Here is a 22,369-nt window from a genome sequence, read left to right as displayed (position 1 = left end):
GGGGAAGAGGGGGAAGTAGGAGGGGAGGGAAAGAGGCATCGCTGGGGCCTGAAATAAGACAAATTAAATTTCATACATGTATAATTATGACAAAATGAACCCAACATTAGATAGTTATAATGCATCAATAAAAACATCAAAAAGAATGAAACTGCTATAAACCAGCAAACCATGATTACTTAGGAGAATTGACTGTAGCTCATGCTGCTCACAGAGCTCTGAAGGTGACCACATGGTGATTCTTGTCCTGAAATGTTCGTCATTAGCAAGGCAAGCAAATTGACTGCCAGAATTCTCACTTTGACCATCAGAAACTGCTTAGGTCAGTTTGCCCTCATGGGCAGCCTTGCTCCAGCTAGGGTAGCTGGACCTTTCAGCTGAAGGCTGGCTCCAAAGACAGAAGCAGTGAAAGATGCCGGTCCCCTTAAGTCCAGAGTTCAGAAATCCCTGACAGTTACTTTCATGACATCGACTAGTCAGTGTAAGGCACCAGTCAGTCCCACCCAGGGTGAGGGAAATGCCTTGGGCTGGGCTGGGTATAGCAGCATGCACACACAAGGGAGAGGGCAAGAGACAGTGATGGCAGACATTTCTGGGAGCCCTCTACCAAAGGACTCTCCTCTCTACACACACAGACCCAACACTTCAGCTAATTACTCAATGGAACCGAGAGGGTACAAATACTGTGATCTGTTTTACATCAGATAACAAATACACAGTAAAGACTATAACTTAGTAAGTCCAAATCTACCCAAGAAAATCCGAATGAAACATTAATCTAGTCTCAAGTACAGCTCAGTGTCAACTGGCATTACTTCAGGCACTGTACTGTACACACGTCTGTCCCACCACACGTTGTAAACGCCATTGGGGAAGAGCCCAGATCTAGACACAACAGTTGTTCTGCACGTACCAGGCACCTAACAGATTGCTTCTTCTCAGTTAGCAAAAGCGTCCCCATTAAAAAATACATATTCCTTTTTTCCGTAACATCAGACAGAAAACCCTTGTAGATTTTTCCATGTATATTTTACAATGTGGCAGAAATATGCCATTGCTAATATTTTAAACAGTTTACACTAAGAAAAAATAATTTTAACTATATGCTAACAAAAAAGTATTATTAACTATATTATAGATACACGCTAAATTTATCTTGAAAATGAGAGATTTCATAATAGTGCGCAATTGATTTCCTGTGAGTTTTTTTGGTTGTTGTTGGCCTCCAGTTCTAGACCTTCAATTTGCAATAAGAAATACTCATGCTTAGACCAACACCTATCTTACAATTTGAATGGCTCATTTTCTAACTGAAAAGACCTATTTTAATAAGCAGATATGCTATTCTTTCATAACTGATGGTTCTCATTTGCTTGAAATACTTTTAAAAATCCTTAAATGAAATGAAAATATCTTTACTCCCTCAGTTACCTAAGATTACATAAGTACAATCATAATGGAATGATAACGACTTTTAAAAACAATCTAAAAACTAACATCGACATGTTTTTAAGGACCCAAAAATATTCAAAACCAATGATTCCAGGAAAATGCTGGCTTTACAAAATTTAGTATTAAAAATTTCTTATCATCTCATAAATATCTATTAAAAAAACTAACGATACTACAAAATTGAGAAATTATCTCTCCCAAAATAAAATGTGAATATAATACACTGGAAAAAAATTAAAGTATTGTTTGAATGGCTTATTTGAGTCCCAAATAGTCTTTCCCCTTTGGCCTATAACCTAGTCTTATAGGTTTTGATAGTGTTTCCAAATTCCAAACATAATGATCTGAAGGATTGGGAAATAAGAGATTAGAATCCCTGAAAATCTAAGTTATTCATGAATTCTTTCAATAGCCTGCATATTTTTTATTCACTATTATGGGTATCTTAAATATTACCTAACAAGTAAGAAATACTAGCCGTGGTAGCTTTTATAAAGAACTCTGACAAATATGAAAACACTGGAAAGTGTCAGAGAACCTTATTAGATAGAAACTATTTCCAATAACCTAATATGTGGATCTTTTAGCAAGTTAGCAGCACTACACAGAATCACAAATTAAAATCGCCAGTTCACATACTTTGTTTCCAAACCTTATTACTTCTTGGAACACCACTCATACACTTTGTATATAAACCGGCTAACACTGATTATGTTTTCATGGCTATTTACATTGGTGACAGCAGACCATTCCCCACACACACACTCCATATCAGAAACAGCCACAGCAAGACCCACTGACCCAACGATGACGACTATTCCTGCCAGACTGAACAGTGCAGAAGGCATTTTAAAAATCCCTAACTTAAACAGAGATATGACCTGACTTTAACTTCCAAGCAGAGCTCTACCTAGAAGACTAGAGAACATAAAACATTTAGTCTGGACCACAGCCAACAAATCTGAGTTCAACAGCTTTGCGAAGCAAAGGGGATAATGAAATTAGATTCACTTATGCTAATGACAAAAAAAGAAAAGATATGGGTTAAAATACAAAGCAACTTAGAATTTAGACATATGGAAAGCAAGCCTCTCCAAGAGAAAGGCTCTGACACTAAACACAAACTAGACATTTAACACTGGGATATTAAAGATGAGGGTAAAAATGAAGTCCCTGAGTCTGGTGTAAATACTTCTTCTGTTTAATGGGTCGGGTGTAAGTACTCCATGAAGGACAGCCAGAGGTATATTTGAGTCTTATAATTATACTAAAATAAATGAATATTTGAGGTTTCTACCCTGAACTAAGTTAGATCTAGTACTATAACAAGGAATATGAGCTAGGAGAAAATACCAATAAAATTAGTAGCAAGTAAGTATTTGGGGCAAACAGAAATATGTTCCTGTTTATCCTTCTGCACAGAACATTGTTTAAGCCTATCGAGTAAAACAATATTCAGGTATAAAAATAACTTTTGAAGACAACCAAATCCCAAAGTTATCTACCTACAATGTACGCTTAAATAAAAGCTCAAAAGAGAACTTCCAAATACCGGTGAGATACCTTGATCAGACTGTACAGCCTGACAACAAAACCCAGCAAGATTCAGTACTGTGTGTTCATCCTTCTTTCAAAGCCAGTCCTACTTTAAGAATCCATAATTTCTGAAAATGGAGCCATCAGTCACTTGGTACCTAACTTCAAATCTTTTAAAACCATGATCATGCCAATAATCACTAAGTTGGGTGAACCAGTCCTTTGAAGGACAGGGAGCAGGGGAGTTAAGAGATATATGAACCAAATATAACTTATGTCCTTTTTTGGGTCTTAAGTCGAACAAATTGATTGTGAAAAGCATTATGAAATAATTAGGGAAATATGAACATTGATGATATTTGGAAACATTGTTAATACTTTTTAGGTGTGATGATGAGATTGTAGTTGTCCTCAAACCACGCTTATATTTTAGAAATAAATACACACTAAAATATTTACAAATAAAAACATCTCTTTGATTTGGTCCAAATTAATTCAGAAGGAGGTGAGGATGGGGTCAAAGAACAGATGAAAAAGATGTGTGAATAATTGCTGAATCTAGGTAATGAGCACACAGGAGCTCCAGTATACTTTTTCTTTATTTTGGCATATTTTTAAAATTCTTATGATTTAAAGAATCATATTTTAGCATATGGACAGTTATCTATTATATTTACACTGCTCTCTGATGTGTGACCTATCATGACTCCCAGGTGCCTGTGTTCCTTGGATCACCTTTCAAGGTCCTTCCTACTCCTCGCATTGCCCCCCCTCCCATGAGTACATCACAGGCACTGTCACTGGCTCCTTCGTGCTTCTCCATCATACCTTCCCTCTCCTTGAGCCCTTCCTCTTCTCCTCTTCCACACCTTGGGGAGCAAAATCCCACGTTCTCCCAGTCCACTCACCAACCAATGCAAGACCTGGTTTTATGTAAAATGCCCCCAGCTCCACCTAGACCATAAGTTCTAGGAGGAAGATTCATGCCTGCATCTTTCTGCACCTGCAGAGCTGGTGGTCTGCTCCTCTGCACTGCTCAATCTTCCATTAGTAGTTAGAGAGCATCAAAGAGTTTCACTAACAAGAGTCATAAAACCCCTTTTCAAAGGAAATTCTGAAATATGCTTAAATCTCACAATAACATGATGGATTATAAAGTAAGAGCAGTAAAAACTGTGGTTCTCATCATAGAAAGTTTACTTTTTGAAATTGCAAAGAGATTTACTTATTAACCCATTCATCCCTCCTTCAAAGCTCCAAATCCTGTGCCTTGAGATAAAAATTTTATTAAAGATTCATTTTTATACAATGAAAATAGACACACATATACAAATCAACTTTACCTTATATTTCATCTTGGGACATGAATGAATGTAGAAACCCATATAATAATAGCAGAGTTGAGATGTTTTCTCATGAAGTTGCCTAGTAAAAGCAATTTCTCTGCCAAAAGAAAAAGAAAGATGAAAGTACAGTTAATTCTAGCTCCAATTTAAAAAAATGATGTAATCTGATGATAAATATTTAATAAAATCTTATACAGTAATCAAAAAATCCAAATCTTGAAAGAAAAACAATTTTCAAAACAGTGTAAGATGATTTTTTATTAAAGAGATACCCTAAAATCCTCTAAATTATTTTGAGCAAATATATTTAAGTTCAGGTTTTACACTTTATTAGGCAAAATAGCTGATGCAAAATTCAAGAAGCATAAAATTAAATAGTACAGTGTCACATTAATCTTTATGCCCTGGAATTCTCAATGGATCTGGGCTCAACAGGTTAAAGACAGCAGTTAAAGAGAGCAAGTTTTAGAATACTCAAGAGCCAATAAGTTTCAGGAAGAATAACTACTACTATGCCTATTTGCCTGCAAACACGTTCAGCTGTATGAGACATATAACTCATTCCTGTATCTGCGTGCAAATCTACCATGTTTTCCCTAAATGAGAGAGGGGGACATACTATGCTGTCACACCACACCTCCTCTGTTTGTCAGCATGGGCAGGGCTGCCTCGTCAAAGAAGTTGCCATGGACTTGCTGCAATGCTTGGTGTGGCTTGGTCATAATTTAAAGCCAGGAAGATCTTGGCACAGAATTTCACCCTACTTGCCCAGCTGAATGACTGGTTGTATCTGAGAGTTTTAAGTAAAACCTGAATACATTTCTAAAGCATGTTTCCATGTTTGTTTCTTGAAGGCTTTCGTTCCTTCATTTTATTTTATTTATTTATTTATTTATTTATTTATTTATGTATTTATGTATGTATGTATGTATGTATGTATGTATGTATGTATTTATTTATTTATTTATTTATTTATTTATTTATTTATTTATTTATTTATTTATTTTTGCGGTTCTGGGGATTGAACCCAGGGCCTTGTGCTTGCAAGGCAAGCACTTTACCGACTGAGCTATATCCCCAGCCCAGATCCTTCATTTTAGAAGAGAATGAGAGAATGCTTGAAATTTAGAAATATAATATTTAATGGAATATTCTGTGCATTTTTCAAGTTCAAATAAAGCTTTCAAAGACTATTCCCCAAAATTCAAAGTATTTCTAAATTCAAGCCAACTAAATACAATAAATCTTACTTTTCCTGGTACTAATACACTTTCAAGATTCGAACCAAGAAAATACATGTATACAAGCAAATATGAGAACACCCAGCCCCTCAAAAGTCCTTCTCCACTTGGTGCTGCTCATCTCAGTTCACTGCATCAATATCCCCCCAAACCTATGAGTCATTCATAACTGTTCTTTTTCTCTCATTCCTACATCTATTCCATCAGTAAATCAGGCGGATTCTATCTCCAAAATATACCCTCGTTCTGGCCACCTCTCATCACCTCCATCTCAGATATTCTAGTTGAAGTTACGATTTACAGCTCTCCTGGATGACTTCAATAGCACCCCAACTGGTTTTTCTGTTTCCACTCTTGCCTCTCCATAAGCTCCACAGCCAAATAATCTTTTATAGTACTAAGTCAGATCAGGTAACCACCCTCGTCACCCGATCCTGCACTGGATTAGTATCACACAAAGATAAAATCCAACCTCCCCACCATGACCTGCAAGCCCGGCTCCACTGGCCCCTCGCTGCCCTCCACGCAAACACTCTCTAAGTCCTTCCCTATACCTTAGACCAGGAGCCTTCTCCTTCTTCTGACTCCCTCAGAGCACTTGGACTTGCCATCCCTTTCTCTCGACTTCCGCCCTCATAGTTTTACAAGACTGGTTCCTTTTCCTCTTCTGCTTCTAATATGTCATCTGTTAATAGAGGTCTTTCCTGACCACTCAGTATAAAACAGTTCTCATGCCTACCACCACTGCTGATTTTACTGTGTCACAGTGCTACAAAGAATCTAAAATAAGTTGTCTGTTTTCTAATTTATTGTCTGCTTTGACCAACTGTCTATATTATTCATGTCTATGAATGGTGCCAAGACATGCGGATTAAATTTTGTGCAAATAAACACGTTAAATGAATTGCCTGCATCTCTAAAATTAATCTTCCCACAATATATAGACAAATGCCAAGCTCACAATCTTCAATTCATATACTTTTAACATCTGCAGTTTAGTTTACATAGGATTGCTTAAGAAACTGAAGAAACAGAGGAAAAACTTCCAAAACAGCTTCCACCAAAATGCATTAAAATCAATAATAAAATTGGCAATGTGGAACCTACTCTCCAATTGTGCTTTATGTCAGGCTCCTCTTCTACAGAGTCAGCAACTCCCTTTCAAGAGCACAAAAGGCAGCACAGGACTGCGGTGCAGAGGCAGTCTCCCACACTGCTCCTCTGCTTCCTCACATCTCTACAGCTCTAGGCTTGGCAAGAGACACACCAAGCAGCAGACAGAACTCCTTCCAATCTTGCTGGAAGTGAAGACTATCTCGAATGCAGCAGGATATCTAAACGTCTCTCAGTTTACTGAGCCATGAATATTTCATCAATAGGCCAGGATTTATTATGTGGGGTTAAATATTATTCTTAATATCCATCTGAAAGGTCTGGAAAAATTCACAAATAAACATTGTAAAGTGACAGATGTAAGAATTAAATAAGAAAACAGCAATAATTTAAAAGTAAGTCTGATATAAAGAAAATACATCTTTTCTGAAATACAAGCTTCAAAAGTTAACTTCTAAAGTTATAAAATGTCAATCATCTAAATTATCAGTTTTAATTCAAACGAGATCCAAATGAGCTATGAATACCTTTTATAATATTATACAAAACAAATGCAATTAACTATACAAGAAAAATAAAGGATTATTAAAGATTACATATGAATACTGTATAATTATGAATTTGTTATAAATTGGCATTAAGACAAAAGTCAGGTTGGAAATACTTGATGGAGATCTTCTTTATATTGTGGACCACTGAAACATACACAAATACAAAAATCAATTCTTTTTTTAAAAATCAAATTGCTTACACAAAAACCAAACAAAAAACAAAACAAGCAATGTATACTAAATTGGATCCACAGTTGTGCAGTTTCACGATGAGGTAAGGGGGCAAAGGGAAAGTGCTGGAACGCAACTCAGTGAGTGTTCAGGTGAAACACAGAATGGTGATTTATTAGAAGTCAGAAGAAGAAACGCACTGCACCAGCGCCCAGGGTGTGGTGGGGGAGGGGAAGTTCCCCTCTGGAGAGCTGAAATAGAGATCATAAAGACTTCCAGAAGCATGGACTCCACTGCAGGACAGGCACGCAGTGAAAGGAGATCAGCCGCAGCACAAGGAGACCGTGTGGCGGAACAGTACCCTGCACCTGCAAGCACTGCCCTGTGGCCTCTGCAAGTGCTGAGAAGGGGAGCCATCCTAAAAGCTGCCTGCATAGGAGATGAGAAATCCCTGTGCCCCTTTTTTACTCTTCTCTCTGTCTGTCTGTCTGTCTCGCTCTTTCACTCTTTTGTATCTCTGAGACCCAATGACCACTTTTTCATTTGCCTTTACTTCGTCGGCAGGTACCAAGACCAAAAGTTATCCTGGGCTCAGGAGTGAGACTGTGGCTTGAACCCACTGGGAGCTCTAAACTGTGACTGGCTGACAGCAGGCCCTTTGAAACTGGTGCTCTAGAACCATTCGGGACCTCACACCACCTGCCGTCTAGCACAACTTCATCTGTCCAGATTTCACGCACCAGGATTCATGTTGAAACTTAGGAAGCCACATCTTTGAGCCATATCTGTGGTGCTGGAAGGCAGGGCAAGGCATATATATACTGCTAGTCCCAGGGCCACACAAAGCCTCCCTCTTGGCAGGGAAAGATGAGGGCACAGGGCTGCAGATGATCAGGATGGTTCCCTTAGGTCCTCCTAAAAACTTGTACGCATCCAGAAGCACCACAGGACATCAAAGTCACAAAGAGTCACATGAGGTTGGTGGATGGAGAGGTCCTGGGCAGCTTTTGAAGCAGAAGGTTGAGTTAGGTGAAGAACTAAACACTCAGCCCCTAACCCAGCCTGGAGATGACAGTGTGGCCACTAGCTCCAAGCCCAAAGACACTCAGAGGTCCCACTGTCAAGACTTGGGCATCTACCATGCTTCCCGACACCTGGTGTAATCCAAAGATGGAAGGCCCAATAATTCATCTCAAACACCTTGAAAAGGAGTAAATTTAGACTCTTCACTGTTAGCTTTTTTCATTTTACTGGTATTACCACCTTCTGAATAATAGGCAGGTCCCCCTATTATTTGACACTGAGTACCATAATTAAATTTTATGTATTTTTTTCTTTAATGTAATGTTACCTGGAATCATTTTCCCTATTATTTTTTTCACTCTTTTTACACTCTTCCCCTCTCATTTTTCTCTCCTCAGTTTTTCTTATTTAGCCGCCTTTACCTCTCACTTCCCTGTATTTATTTTTATTTTTAAAAAGTTTTTGGTATTGGGGATTGAACATTTATCTGCTGCTTCTGCTCACATACATCCCACTAAGATGTAATGCAGTTCAAAGTGAGGAGAGGTATATTGTTTTCAGCTCTGTTATCAAAAGCACTACGTGGGTGGGTGGTGCTGAGACTGAACCCAGGGGCACTCTCCCACTGAGCCACACCCTCTGCTCTTTTTATTTTTTTTGAGAAAGGGTCTTGCTAAGTTGCCCAGACTGGCCTTGAACTTGTGAGCCTCCTGTTACAGCCTCCAAGTCACTGGGATAACAGGCATGCACCATCATGACCAGTGCTGGATTCTATTTTTTAATGTTATAACGTGTTTGGATTTATTGCTGTAATTTGCAACTGGACTTATTACTTCTTCTTCTTCTTCCTCTTTTCTCTACCCTCTCCCTCTCTTTTTACTTTCATCGAATTTCTTCTCTCCCCCCCGCCATTTATTTTTAATGCAGTAACATGTTATCTAATTTGTTCTTTGTCTTTCTCTTTTTCATACTCTCCCTTTTTTTCTTCCCCTGATTTTCCTTATTTTTTTTTTTTGCCTCTTCCCTCCCCAACTTGCTATTATTTTTCCTTTTCTGCATCTTTTTCTTTCTTTTTTTACTTTTATGTCCTTATAGCTTAATATCAATTTTACTTTCTTTAACTTTCCGGCATATTATAATATGTTATGTTTTTTACCACTTCTGGACTAGTGGGCTTGTAGAGGAAATTTTAAATAAGTTTTTTTTTTTTTTCTGGGTGGGTTTTTTCGTGGTTCTTTTTTTGTTATTTTTTATTTCAAATATTGAAAAAGTCCCCTGGGCTCAGTGGGGCTCCCCACGCTCCTGGCTCCTTCCCCCAAAATTCACTGCCCTTCTTCCCATAGCAAATCTATTTCAAGGACAGGATGTTTTTTTTTTTTTTTTTTTTTTTAAATGAACAATTAACGTTGAGTCTTGCTCTGCAGAACCAGAACTGTTTGCATCTGTTCCATGTAGATCAACAGTTTCTTTTATCCAACACCAGGTCTCCAGCCATTTTGAAACAAGGCATTTGTCTAGAGAGCTGAATTAGAACCCCTTATCATTAGAATACTCCACTTTTCCCCCTCACATTCACCCCACACCAGCTGCTGGGTTAAGAGGGAGGACTGTCAGGAATGTTTTCATCAACTCTAAACCCTGATTCATAGTCACCCAAATCTTCCACTCACCCTCTCAACCCCACCCATGGGATTTCATTGAGATTTCTCCCAACAGTTATTTGGAAAAAAAGGTAAAACAAAAAAGGTTCAAGGTCTTGGTGCTCAGCCCAAGGGGCTCCCTGTGCTGGGACAGCAATGGGCAGGGGCTTCTGCCTCTCCAGCCCGTACCCGAGCCACCTCCTGACCCCTGGCTGCAAAAGCAGGGAGGGGCAGGAGCCAGCACAGGACCCAAGAGGGCAGCGTCTCAGGATCTGGCAGAGCCCCAGGCAGCATCATTCAACTTGGCCACCCGCAAGCTTGCTGGTGACGAGTGAGGACTTTCTCTGGGGCAGATCCTGTGGGGTGGGGATGTGGTCACCAGTCACCAGGTTCTTGTCTGGTCCTGCACTTGGCAGCTGCTTATTCTTCGTCTTGGCTTTGGCCATGTTGTAGTCTCCTGAGTCAAAGTACTTTTGCCCTTTCTGGAGTCTCTTCATGAGGAAGTCAGAGCCTCCAGGCTTTTGTCCTGGGCTTGGACATCTGGCCTTAGCTTGCCTCCTCAGCCCTCTCAGGGAGAGTACCTGCTTTCTCTCGTGTGTCCTGCTTCTCCTCGCCGGTTCCTCCGCAGGGTTCTCTTCTTCTAGTTTCTGGGACATGACGGGACCCGGACTGTGGAGTGTAGGGGACCCGGAAAGTCAACCCGAGAAGGGAAGGGGGAGGGGAAATGGGGACACCTGCGCTGCTGCTTCAGCTCCTGTCACTATGGTCTTTAAATAAGTTTTTATGACTTGTTAGAATATGGTTTGCTCTCGAGCAGCAGCAGGTGCAGGGGATGTCCGTCTGTCTCCCAGCAGTGCCAGGGATCGATCGTGCAGCACCAGGAACATGCTGAGTGGGTGCTCTCACACAGAGAGGTACCCCTGCATAAAAGACATAGTGAAGAAAAGCACCTCACTAAACTGACCCCCATGTAACGGTGCAATAGAGATCCACTCCAGAAGATGGATAACTCTCAATACAGAAACACAGGAAACATGAGAAAACAAGAAAAAATGATTCAAAAAGTTGACTATTAGAATAATCAATTTTTAAAAATATCTAAGAAATGAACTAAGGTATAAAACAAAGGATATGAAAGAGCATTTCAATAGAGATATTCTTAAAAATAACCCCCCAAAATTCTGAAAATAAAAAACAACTCCACTGAAAGTCTCACTAATAGATGAGATCAAGCAAAAAAGAGAACTGCAAGCCTAGAAGCAAAGTATATGAACTTGAACATTCAGATGGCAAAACAGAAAAAGTAATAAGAAACTGTGATCACAATGAACAAGAACTCTGGGATGACATTAAGGAACCTGACTTAAGGCTTACAGGTATTAAAAAAGGAGCAGACAAACAGGCTAATGGCACTGATAACAGAAAATCTTCCAAACCTGGGAAATGAGATGAACATTCAGATGTTGGAAGAATTTAGAACCCCAAAGAGACGAGACCAAAAAATAAACTCTCTGAGACACATTATAGTTAAAATGCGAAAATGCCAAGAACAAAGAAAGAATTTTAAAAGCTGCAAGAAAAAAACTCCAAACTAATCAATCAGAATAACAGCATATTTCTCACAGAAATCCTAAAGGCCAGGATTTGAAATCAACAAGTATTTGAAATACTTAGTTTCAAGACCTCAAAGAAAATAAGAGCCAAGCTAGACTGCTACAATCAGCAAAGCTCCCCTTCAGAATCAAAGGAGAAATTTTAAATTTCCAAGATAAGCATAAACTAAAAAAATTCTTGACTACTTGAGAGCACTGCAGAAGATATTTAAAGGAATTCTACACACACAAGAAAATAAAAACAACCAAGAGAGATCAGGAAGGAATAAATCTCAGTAAAAGAGATAGACAAATGAGAATTAGATCAAATCAACATTACATATAAGACAAAATGTCAGGAAATAATACATACCTCTCAATAAAAACAACATAAATAGTCTCAATTCTCCAATTTATAGACAGACTGACAGACTGAATTAAAAACAAGGTACAATTACATGTTGCCTACAAAACACACCTCACTGGCAAAGATATCCAGACTGAAAGTGAAAGGATGGAAAATGATACCCAACAACAAATGGAAATCCAAAAACAAAGCAGACTTCAAGCCAGAATTAGATGGGACCTAAAGGTCCCGACATATTGATAAAAGGAACAATTTGGCAAGAAGATAGAATGATGGTAAATATTTATGCCCCAAACTTTAGTGAGCCTAATTTCATGAACATGTACTATTCTCAGATATGCCCGATATTACAATTGTGGGTGATTTCAATATACCTATCTCATAGACAGGTCAACCAAAAACAAAATCAACAAAGTTACTACAGAGTTGAAAAACAATACGGATCAAATGGACTTAACACATCTACAGAATATTTCTGTCCAACAACAGTTGAATATACTTTCTTTTTAGTTATTTATAGAACTTGTTAACGTCATATTTTAAGCAACAAAGCAAGACCTAGCAAATACAAAGAGTTGAAATAGTTTCTTGACTTATAATCTTATGAAATTATAAGTCAACAGCAAGAAAAACTATAGAAACTATACAAACATATGGAGATTAAATAAGAATTAGGGGAGAAACTTAAAATTCTTAGACTCAAACAAAGATAGATACACAACATGGAAGAAACGATGAGATACTGCAAAGTTCCAAGAGGAAAGTTTATAGCTATTAGTACCTACGTTTTAAAAATCAGAAAAATCTCAAACAACCTAATGATGCATCTCAAGATCTTAAAAACAGTGGCAAATCAATCCCTAAACCAATAGAAATAAATTATGAAGATCAGAGTTGAAATTAATGAAAACAATAATAAAAAAAAAAAGGTTCAACAAAAAGTTGGTTCTTTGAAAAGATAAACAAGATTGATAAAAACTTAACCAAACGAGAGTGAGAAAACCCAAATAAACCAGAGACACGAAAGGGGATTTACAACAGACATTAGTAGTACATCAGCAAAATCCTCAGGGACTACCTTGAAATTCTACATTCCAATAAATTGGAAAATCTAGAAAAAATGTATGAATTTCTAGATATATATGACCTACCAAAATCGAACCCAGAGGACACAGGAAACCTAAGAAGACCAGTAATAAGCAATGAGACTGAAGCAGCAATACAAATTCTTCCAACAAAGAAGAACTCAGGACCAGATGAATACACAGCTGAATTTTACCAGACCTTTAAAGAACTAACATCAGGGCTCTTTATTCTACAAAGTCAGTATTACCTATAGCAAAACCAGATAAAGATAAATCAAGAAAAGAAAATATCCTTGATGAACATAAGCATAAAAATCCTTAACAACATACTTGTGTTTTGGTCAGTTTTTTTGCCTCTGTGACTAAAAGATCTGACCAGAACAACTGGAGAACAAGGAAAGATTTATTTGGAGGCTCACAGCTTGAAAGATCTTAGTTCACAGTCAGTCAGCTCCATCTCTTGGGGCTCAAGGTGAGGTTGAATATCATGGTAGAAGAGTGTGGCAGAGGGAAACAACTCACATGGTGATCAGGAAGCAGAGAGAGAGAGACTCCACTTGCCCGATACAAAATATATACCTCAAAGCTACACCTCCAATGCCCATCTCCTCCAGTCACACCCTATCAGCCTTCAGTTACAACTCAATTAATCCCTATCAGGGGATTAATTCACTGATTGGGTTAAGACTCTCACAACCCAATCATTTCTCCTCTGAACCTTCTTGCATTGTCTCACACGTGAGCTTTGGGCACCTTGCATTCAAACCATAACAACTTGCAAATAAAACTCAAGAACACATCAAAAAGATCATACATCATGATAACGTTGGTCTCATCCTAGGAATGCAAGGATGGTTCAATAAATGTAATACATACCCATAAGTAGAACTGAGGTAAGAAACCACAGGATCATCTCAATAGATGGGAGAAAAAACCTTGGACAAAAATTAACACCTCTTCATGATAAAATACCCCAAAAAACTAGGGACAAGAAGGACTTTACCTAAACATAACAAAGCCTAAATACAACAAACCCAAAGCCAACATCACATTAAATGAGGAAAAACTGAAAACATTTCCTCTTAAATCAGGAATAAGACAAGAAGGTCTCTTCAATATAGTACTTCAAATTTTAGTCAAAGTAATTAAGCAAAAGAAAGAAATAAAGGAAAAAGAAATAAAAGGACAGGAAGAAGTTAAATTATCCCTATTTGTCGATGACATGATCACCTGCAAAAGATGGATAAAATTACAGAATATTCAAAAAAGATATAGAAGACACTAAAAGATGGAAAGAACCCATATGTACAAAGATAGGAAGAAGTAACAGCATTAAAATGTTCATATTACCAAAAGTGATTCACAGATTCAATGTGATCCCCATCAAAATACCAATGATATTCTTCACAGAACTAGGAAAAAGAACAGTCAAAATACTCATATGAAAGAATAAAAGATCCAGAATAGCCAACACATTTCTAACCAAAAAGAGTAACTCTGAAGAAATCACAATACCTGATTTCAAATTATACTACAGAGCCACAGTAACGAAAACAGCATGACACTGGCATAAAAACAGACACAAAGACCCATGAAACAGAACTGAAGACAGAAACAGAGGTGCCAAAAAACATGCACTGGAGAAAAGACAATCTCTTTAACAAGTGGTACTGGGAAAACTGGATATCTGTATGTAATAGAAAAAAACCTAGATTGCTCTCTCTCACCCTGCTCAAAACTCAAAATGACTCAAAGACCTAAGAATAAAACCAGAAATTTTGTAACTATTACAAGAAAACACAGGGAAAATGCTTCAACATGGAGGTGTCAGCTATATTTACTATTTCCTCAGTAAATAGCTCAGGAGTAATACCAAGAACCCAAAGTGGGATGGCATAAAATTAAAAAACTCCTGTATAGGAAATAAGATAATGAAGAGTCTATAGAATGAGAGAAAAATATTTACTAGCTACTTTTCTAAAAGAGGATTAACTCAAAACCTATCATAAAAACAAAACAAAACAAAAAACTAAAATCATTCAATAAGGGAATTACTGAATCAAACAGACACTTCTCAAAAGTACAACTGGCCAACAATCATACAAAATTAAAAAATTCAACATTTTTAGCCATCAGGGAAATGCAAATCAAAACTGTACTGAGATTCCATCTCACTCCAGTCAGAATGGCAATCATCAAAAATACAAATAGCATGGGACTGGGGATATAGCTCAGTGGATAGAGTGCTTGCCTTGCAAGCACAAGGCCCTGGGTTCAATCCCCAGCACCACGGGAGGAAAAAAAAAATACAAATAGCAATAAACACCAGTGAGGGAGTGGGGAAAAGGACCTGATACACTGCTGGTGGAAATGTACGTTAGAATAGTCAGTTTGGAAATCACCATGGAGGTTCCTCGAAAAACTAGAAATGGAACTACCACATGATTCAGCTGTACCACTCATTGTTATATATCCAAAAGAATTCAAAACAGGGAGCTGAAGAAATAGCTCATATTGGAGAGCGCTCGCCTAGCGTGCGCAGGGGCCGCAGTTCAAGTACCAGGCGCCTCAGAGGAGGGAAAAAAGAAAAAAAAAAAAAGAATTCAAAACAGCATACTCTAGAGATAGCAGGCATTCTCACATTTAATAGAAGCACAATTCACAATAGCTAGGTTCCAGCCTAGGAATCTGTCAACAGATAAATAAGCTAAAAAATGTGGCATACATACACAATGCAGTTTTATTCATCCACAAAGAACAAAATTATATCATTTGCAGGAAAAAAGGATAAAACTGTCAAGCATTTTGTTAAACAAAGTCAGTCAGACTCAGAAAGTCCAGAGTCACATATTTTCTCTCATATGTAAAAGGTAGAGAGGAAAAAGAAAAAAAAAAAAAAATGATCTCATGAAAGTACAAGGGAGACCATTAAATGGGTAGAGAAAGAGGTTCAGAGGAAGGAAGGAGGGTAAGGCAAGGGGAGGTATCGGGGAGTAAAAGTGATCCAATTAAGTTGTATGCATGTACAAACATGCCACAATGAAAATCCACTATTCTGTGTAATTAATATGCATCAATAAAAAATGTTTTAAATCAAACTGCTGATTCAGAGAAAAACATCAACTCTTCTACTTGTGTAATTCAGAAACAAGTACCCACATCAAAATAAACTGGCAGTACATTTTACAATGATGTGAAAATGTGACCATCAACATAAAGAAAGGGAAATGAAAAGAGAAAATTATAGGAGAAAGAGACTTAAGCTCCCATACTAAAATCTTCCTCCCTTCTCTACACATATACATACAGGCAAGCAGGAATAAAAATAGAAACAAATATTCTCATGAAGACCCAGTCTCCTTACTAAAGGAAATGCTTGTGCTACATTACATTTGCAGCATGGACATAATAAGGAAATCATCTTCAGATGAAGGGGACAGGTTTGGTCAGTCAGGAATTCCCCCTTCCTGCTCTACATACTCGGTCAGTTGCCCTATAACGACATTTCAGTCAGCTCTGGACTACAGACATGACAGTGGTCCTGTAAGATTACAGCACCTAGTGACACTGCAGCCACCTTAGTTTGTGTTCAGTACAGTCTACCTCATTCATACAGAGTTCCTAACCATGCACTTCTCAGCACATGTCCCTGGCCTTAAACAAATGTAAATATATTTCTGTAAATATATTTCTTCTAGCAAAATCATACTGTTTTAATCCACTTACACATTAACAACTTTTAAATAATAGTGAAAATACATATGATAGTTATGACAAGAGTATTATACTTTGAGGTAAATAAGTGGTTCTGATGAAGGTGCCTAAGTAAATGTAGAAACTAAACAACTTATACACGGAAACATGTATGGAAACACTAAAAAGCTAGATAGTGACCATCAAACAACGGCATCAGTTCTAAAGTGGTTCTAAATCCCAGTATAGACTAAGAGGCTAACCATACCAAGTTATTACACTGTCAAGTAAGATTCTTCTGTTACATAATAAATCTAATCCATGAGTAATCACTTGAAGTTCTATGTAAGGTATTACCACAAATGCAAAAAGCAACCTTACCGTAAAGCAGAGTAGACGCCCAGTGACAGAAATGAATAATCAGGATCATAGTACAAATACACAGATGAAACACAGTATGGAAGGATGTCTATCACCCCCACAGCAATGATCTTTCCATCGAGCCAGTACTGCTGGTGAAAGGAGCCATAACCACTCTCTGGTCCATTAGGGGGATTCTCTGCCTATGAAAAATAGACACACAAACATGATGTTTGCCATTTTTCTTTATATTTAAAATCTCATAATCGATCTAGCAGACTTTTACTTTATACAGTTAAATAAGTCTTAAAATTTCCTCTTTGTTGCCATCACCTTCCCCATTTACATACTATGTTAAGTAGCAAAATTTTTACCCATAGAAAAACTGAGGGAACAAAAGGAAGAAAATTGAAATAGGGGAGGGAGGGATGAAGAGCATGATTAGGGGCTGGGGAGATAGCTCAGTCGGTAGAGTGCTTGCCTTGTAAGCACTAAAGCCCTGGGTTTGATCCCCAGTACCTGAAAAGAAAAAAAAAAGAAAGAAAGAAAAGAAGAAGAGCATGGTTAGCAAGGACAAGGTTGCAGTTGGACAGGAAGAGTAACTTGCAAAGCTCTATAGCACAAGCTTGGGGACATGGCTCAATGATGTACACCTGCCTGGCAAGTGAGGCCTTGGTTCAATTCCCAGTACCAAAGGGGAAAAAAAATTCTACAGAACAGCAGGTTAGGCCTGGGCTGTGGTAAAGCACTTGCCCAGCATGAGTAAGGCACTGGGTTCCATCCTCAGCACTGCATAAAAATAAATGAATGAAATAAAGGTCCTCAACATCTAAAAAATATATTAAAAAAAAAAAAAGAGCAGGTTAACTACGACTGACAACAATCAACTGAGTATTTCAAAACAGCCAGTAGAGAAGATTTTAAATCATCTCAACACAAATGTAATGACTAAGGTGACAAGATATCCCAATTATTCTAATTGGATCATTACACATCATGTACACGTTCTCAAACATTATGTGGTATCTCACAAATATTTACAATTACTAGGGGTCAGTTAAAATTAAAATTCATTTAAAAAATAAAAAGAAAATGAGAAATCAACTTAAAGTTTTCCTCAACTTACTTGTTTAATATTTGACAGTGAGAAATATACAGGCTGAGTGAATCACTATCAAACTATATTCTTTTGTTCCACATAAAGACTGAAAGGAAATGATGTGTGAGAGACAAACAACAGAGGGCTGGGTGAGAACAGAAGTGCTCCCATGAGGACAGCCAGGCCTATCCTGTGACGACCCCAGCAGGAGGAGCCACGTGGCCCCCTTACTTGTTCCGGGTAAGAGCTCTGGGTCCCGACAAAGGGCTCTGACACTTCTTGTTAGTTAAAGGTGAAAAGCATTTCCTCATCATTATCATAATGCAACTATCATCACAGAGAAGAAATGCTGAGATTTCAGAGGATAATTATCTTTCTTTGTAAATTCAGCTAATGGGCATTTCTCATTATAAAATTCGACATGATTTTAAATATAACTACTAAAATGAAAATCATCAAATCAAATCTATCAAGCAACATAAAAGTTGTACATATCAACTTTTGTATAAAAGAGAGTTTGTACATATCAGAAATTAACAAGTGAACAAATACAAAATGACCTTTACATTATTTTCATATAGATAAAACCACGGAAAATGCATATGGGCAAAGGCAGGAGAGGAATAGAGAAAAATTAAAAGAGCAGGTTTGCTAATACCAAAACACCAAAACTAGAAAAAAACAGAAAGAATATCTATATCTATATAGAAACAGAAAGAATATCTATAGTTCAATATCTCTCATGAACATACAGGTAGAAATCCTCAACAAAATATGAGCTAATTGAATCCAACAATGTATAGAAAGAATTATATGTTATGAAAAAGAGAAATTTATTATAGGTATTTAAGGCTGGTTAGAATATGAAAAGCAATCTTAAAAAGAGAGGGAGGACAGAAAGTAATTAATGTAATCCATCATATCCACAGGGCTAAAACAAGAAAAATAATATAATCGTATCAATTGAAGCAGGAAATACATTTAACAAAAATCCCACAGCTCTTCATAACTAAAAACTCCTAACAAATTAGGAACAGAAGGGAACTTGTTTAACAAACACAAAAAAAAGTATAGCTAGTATAACACTTAAAAATAAGAAACTAGATGCTTTCCCCTACTTAAGATCTTGAACTAAGCAGGGAAATCCTCTTCCCTGACTCCTATTCAACATCAGACTTGAAATTCTAGCTAGTACCATAAGACAAGAAAAGAAAGGTATTTAAGATGGGAAGAGGGAAAAAAACAAAACAAGACAAAAACTCTCTACAGATGACATGACTGTCCATGTAAAAATCCCAAAGAAGTAAGAAAAACTAGAACATTAGTTATTAGCAATTATAAAAAAGTACCAGAATACAATGCAAAAGAATAACAATGGAACAGTATTCAGCAATAAGAAGAAGGAAGCTCTCAAGGCAGATACACACGCACATGCACGATGGAGAAGCTTTAGATGCATACTGCTAGGTGAAAGATAACCAGTCTGAAAGGTTACTACTGTACAATTCCAACTGGAATCAGTAAAAGCTAAAAGCACAGAGACCATAAGAAGATCAGTGTGACCAGAGTTTGAGGGTGCCGGGGAAGGGTGAACAGGTGAGACAGGGCCTTTCAAGTGGTGGAACTGCTCTGTATACTACACCAGTAGATAAGTCACATTACATATTTATCAAAACCCCTGGAACTCTGCAACACAAAGAGTAAATCGATACGTACGCAAATCCCTAAAAAACCACTTAGAAGGCCCACGGGCTGCAGGAGAGAATCTAGCTGAATTACACAAGTGTGAAACAATCTCACTAAGGGGCTGAGGCACAGGAAAGGTGCTGCAGGAACCAAGGCAAAGGAATGGTGCCTGAGGTGGCACTCTATCCCACAAGGCTGTCTCCCCTGAGGTCGGGAGTGACAAAGTGACAATCTGACGCTGCTACACGAGCACACCCGAACTGAACAATTAGGTAAATGGATGATGGCCGGTCGGAGCCAGGTTTCACACTCTTACAGTGGGAATTTACAGATAAGGGCTAAAATAATCCAAGGGATGATGGATTAGAGTTGAAGATGTAAGAATCCATTTTAGCTTAATATAAATAAAATGGTAACATGCAGAAATATGTATTATGAATATGTGCATATACCTAGTCAGTACACACATTTTTTCTCCCAGCTGAGAGGACTAAAGGAAACAACACCCCACTAGCAATGAGCACACTTAATGCCCAGATGTTGGTGCATAATACCATTCTGCAATCAAAGGAACCAGGGCTACTAGGAGAAACAGCTGGTTCTCAGACTAGACAAGAAATATACAAGTTGGGCTTGGAGCATCTTACAGAGCCAAGAAAGTAAGGATGTACTCAAAAAACAGAACCAAAAACCAAACCCACACTGATGGGGACACACCAAAGGAGCACAGGAGTCAACTAAAAGAGCTCCCCAAGTCCAAAGCTAGAACTACATGAGCAACAAAATAAAACAGTACTGGATATATAACGCTAAATCGTTGAGTCCATACTGCTGTGTGTGATCTAAAAATAATGGAAGAGACAAATTTCTGCATAGATTACCTATATACCTTGCCCTAAAGACAGGGGGTGTAACCCCTCACTACATTAAGTGTGGAATGCACCCAACTCCTTCCAAACAGTACAGTGTGGAAGGAGGATAAAGAAGTGTAGAGGTGATCAAGGTCAACTAGGAAGAGAGTGATTTGCTAAGATGCTATCAGAATCAGCAATTTGCCAATGTTGCTGTCAAGATGCTATTTGGGCAGTAACTTTTAAGAGCTTCCACCAACTATAATAACAAATTATGTCAGAACCCAATTTTAGTATTCACTGTCAAATACGGATTATTCTTTTAAAAGTTTTTCCTTTTTTCCTAGCAGCAGACACAATTTGAAGGGTAGAGCAGGTGAACAAACAGAAGCACTAACCTAAAGGAAATAAGAAAGGCCATTGCCCTGTTATAACCGAACACCCAACTGACAGCATGCTCTGGAGTGCCGGTGGACCTGAAGCCCATCGCCTGCCTCCTAACTCAGCATTCCAGCCATGTGGCGAGAAACAAACAAGTGCAGACACTACTGGATTTCATGACAACTCTCTTTTAAATGTAAGCCCTGAGGCTCATAGGAATGATGCTCCCCATCTTTAAAAATAATCATGAAGGAAAGAAAACACTGGCAGTGACGTGAAAACAGAAAAGCTGTCAGTTCATCCAAAACTCTCCAAGTCAAAGCTAATTAGGTGACTTTAAATACTAATAAGATTTCAGTTTAGTGCTTCAGTCTAGGATTCATTAAATCTAAAAAGTGTGTGCTCAGTCATCCATTCATTTGCTCAAAATGTACTTATCAAGTACATAAGAAGGAGCTCAATGAGCATTTTCTCAATAAACACCACATTCTATTAACCCTAAATAAAAATCAGTCCTACATATTGTACCCACTGAAATACCTTTTCTATTGCAACTGCCTCAGTTTCCAACTGTCATCATTTCTCTCAACCCGGAACCTCCCATTTGATAACCTGACTCTTTTACTTCACAGGTGGGTCCTGCTTGAGTTGGGTCATAACCAATGTGTTCTACCACAAGCCTTATTCCCATCTCACAACTGGCTTGAAAACTGGAGTCTTGCCCATCTGCAAAGCACTTTATATAGATAGGAGCTGTCTCATAATTACTCAGGAAAGAATAAGTTATATATAACTATTTACTCTAACCTCCCTCACTGCATTTAAGAAGAAACCTGAAATACAGAGTCCAATGGGCAGTACAAATATCAGAAAACCAAGGAGCCATAAACTGATTCAAAAACTGGTCTCTTATCTCTTGGATCAATGCTATTTTTAAGCTATTATAAGAAGGTCAGCCAATCAAATACATTCAAGCAAACTCAGTTTTGAAAACTCCTAGTATATCCAAGTCAGTAAATATAGCAACATCAAAAGCAATATTTCAATGCTTTTGTTTTCTTAAAGTCTGTTTTGCTGTACTTTGTTTCTTTCCAACATGTTTTTTTGATAATTAGAAAAGGAATGAGTTCCTTTTCTCCCTTGTAGACCCTCATAGATCTAATAAAAGAAACCAGATTTCAA

The 22,369-nt window shown here is 37.8% G+C and overlaps 1 protein-coding gene and 1 pseudogene across 11 annotated transcripts in view; both read right to left on the bottom strand.

Moving 5' to 3' along the window:
• Positions 1–22,369, bottom strand: part of ATE1 (arginyltransferase 1) — a 165,599-nt gene that overhangs the window by 83,895 nt on the left and 59,335 nt on the right. For all 10 annotated transcript variants that reach the window (XM_079138465.1, XM_079138464.1, XM_079138471.1 and 7 more), the window contains 2 exons: positions 17,192–17,373; positions 4,332–4,431 (listed from right to left, as the gene is read on the bottom strand). In XM_079138465.1, coding sequence (XP_078994591.1) covers positions 4,332–4,431; positions 17,192–17,373 — 282 coding nt within the window. The remainder of the gene's footprint in view (positions 1–4,331; positions 4,432–17,191; positions 17,374–22,369) is intronic.
• Positions 9,765–10,729, bottom strand: LOC306659017 (alpha-endosulfine-like; annotated as a pseudogene). The gene has a single exon. The product of its transcript is annotated as an alpha-endosulfine-like (transcript).

Source organism: Sciurus vulgaris (genome assembly GCF_902686455.1).
Source record: "Sciurus vulgaris genome assembly, chromosome: 4".
In the NCBI taxonomy this organism is placed as follows: domain Eukaryota; kingdom Metazoa; phylum Chordata; class Mammalia; order Rodentia; family Sciuridae; genus Sciurus; species Sciurus vulgaris.
Note: the sequence above shows the minus strand (reverse complement) of the source record. Positions and strands in the feature narration are given on the sequence as shown.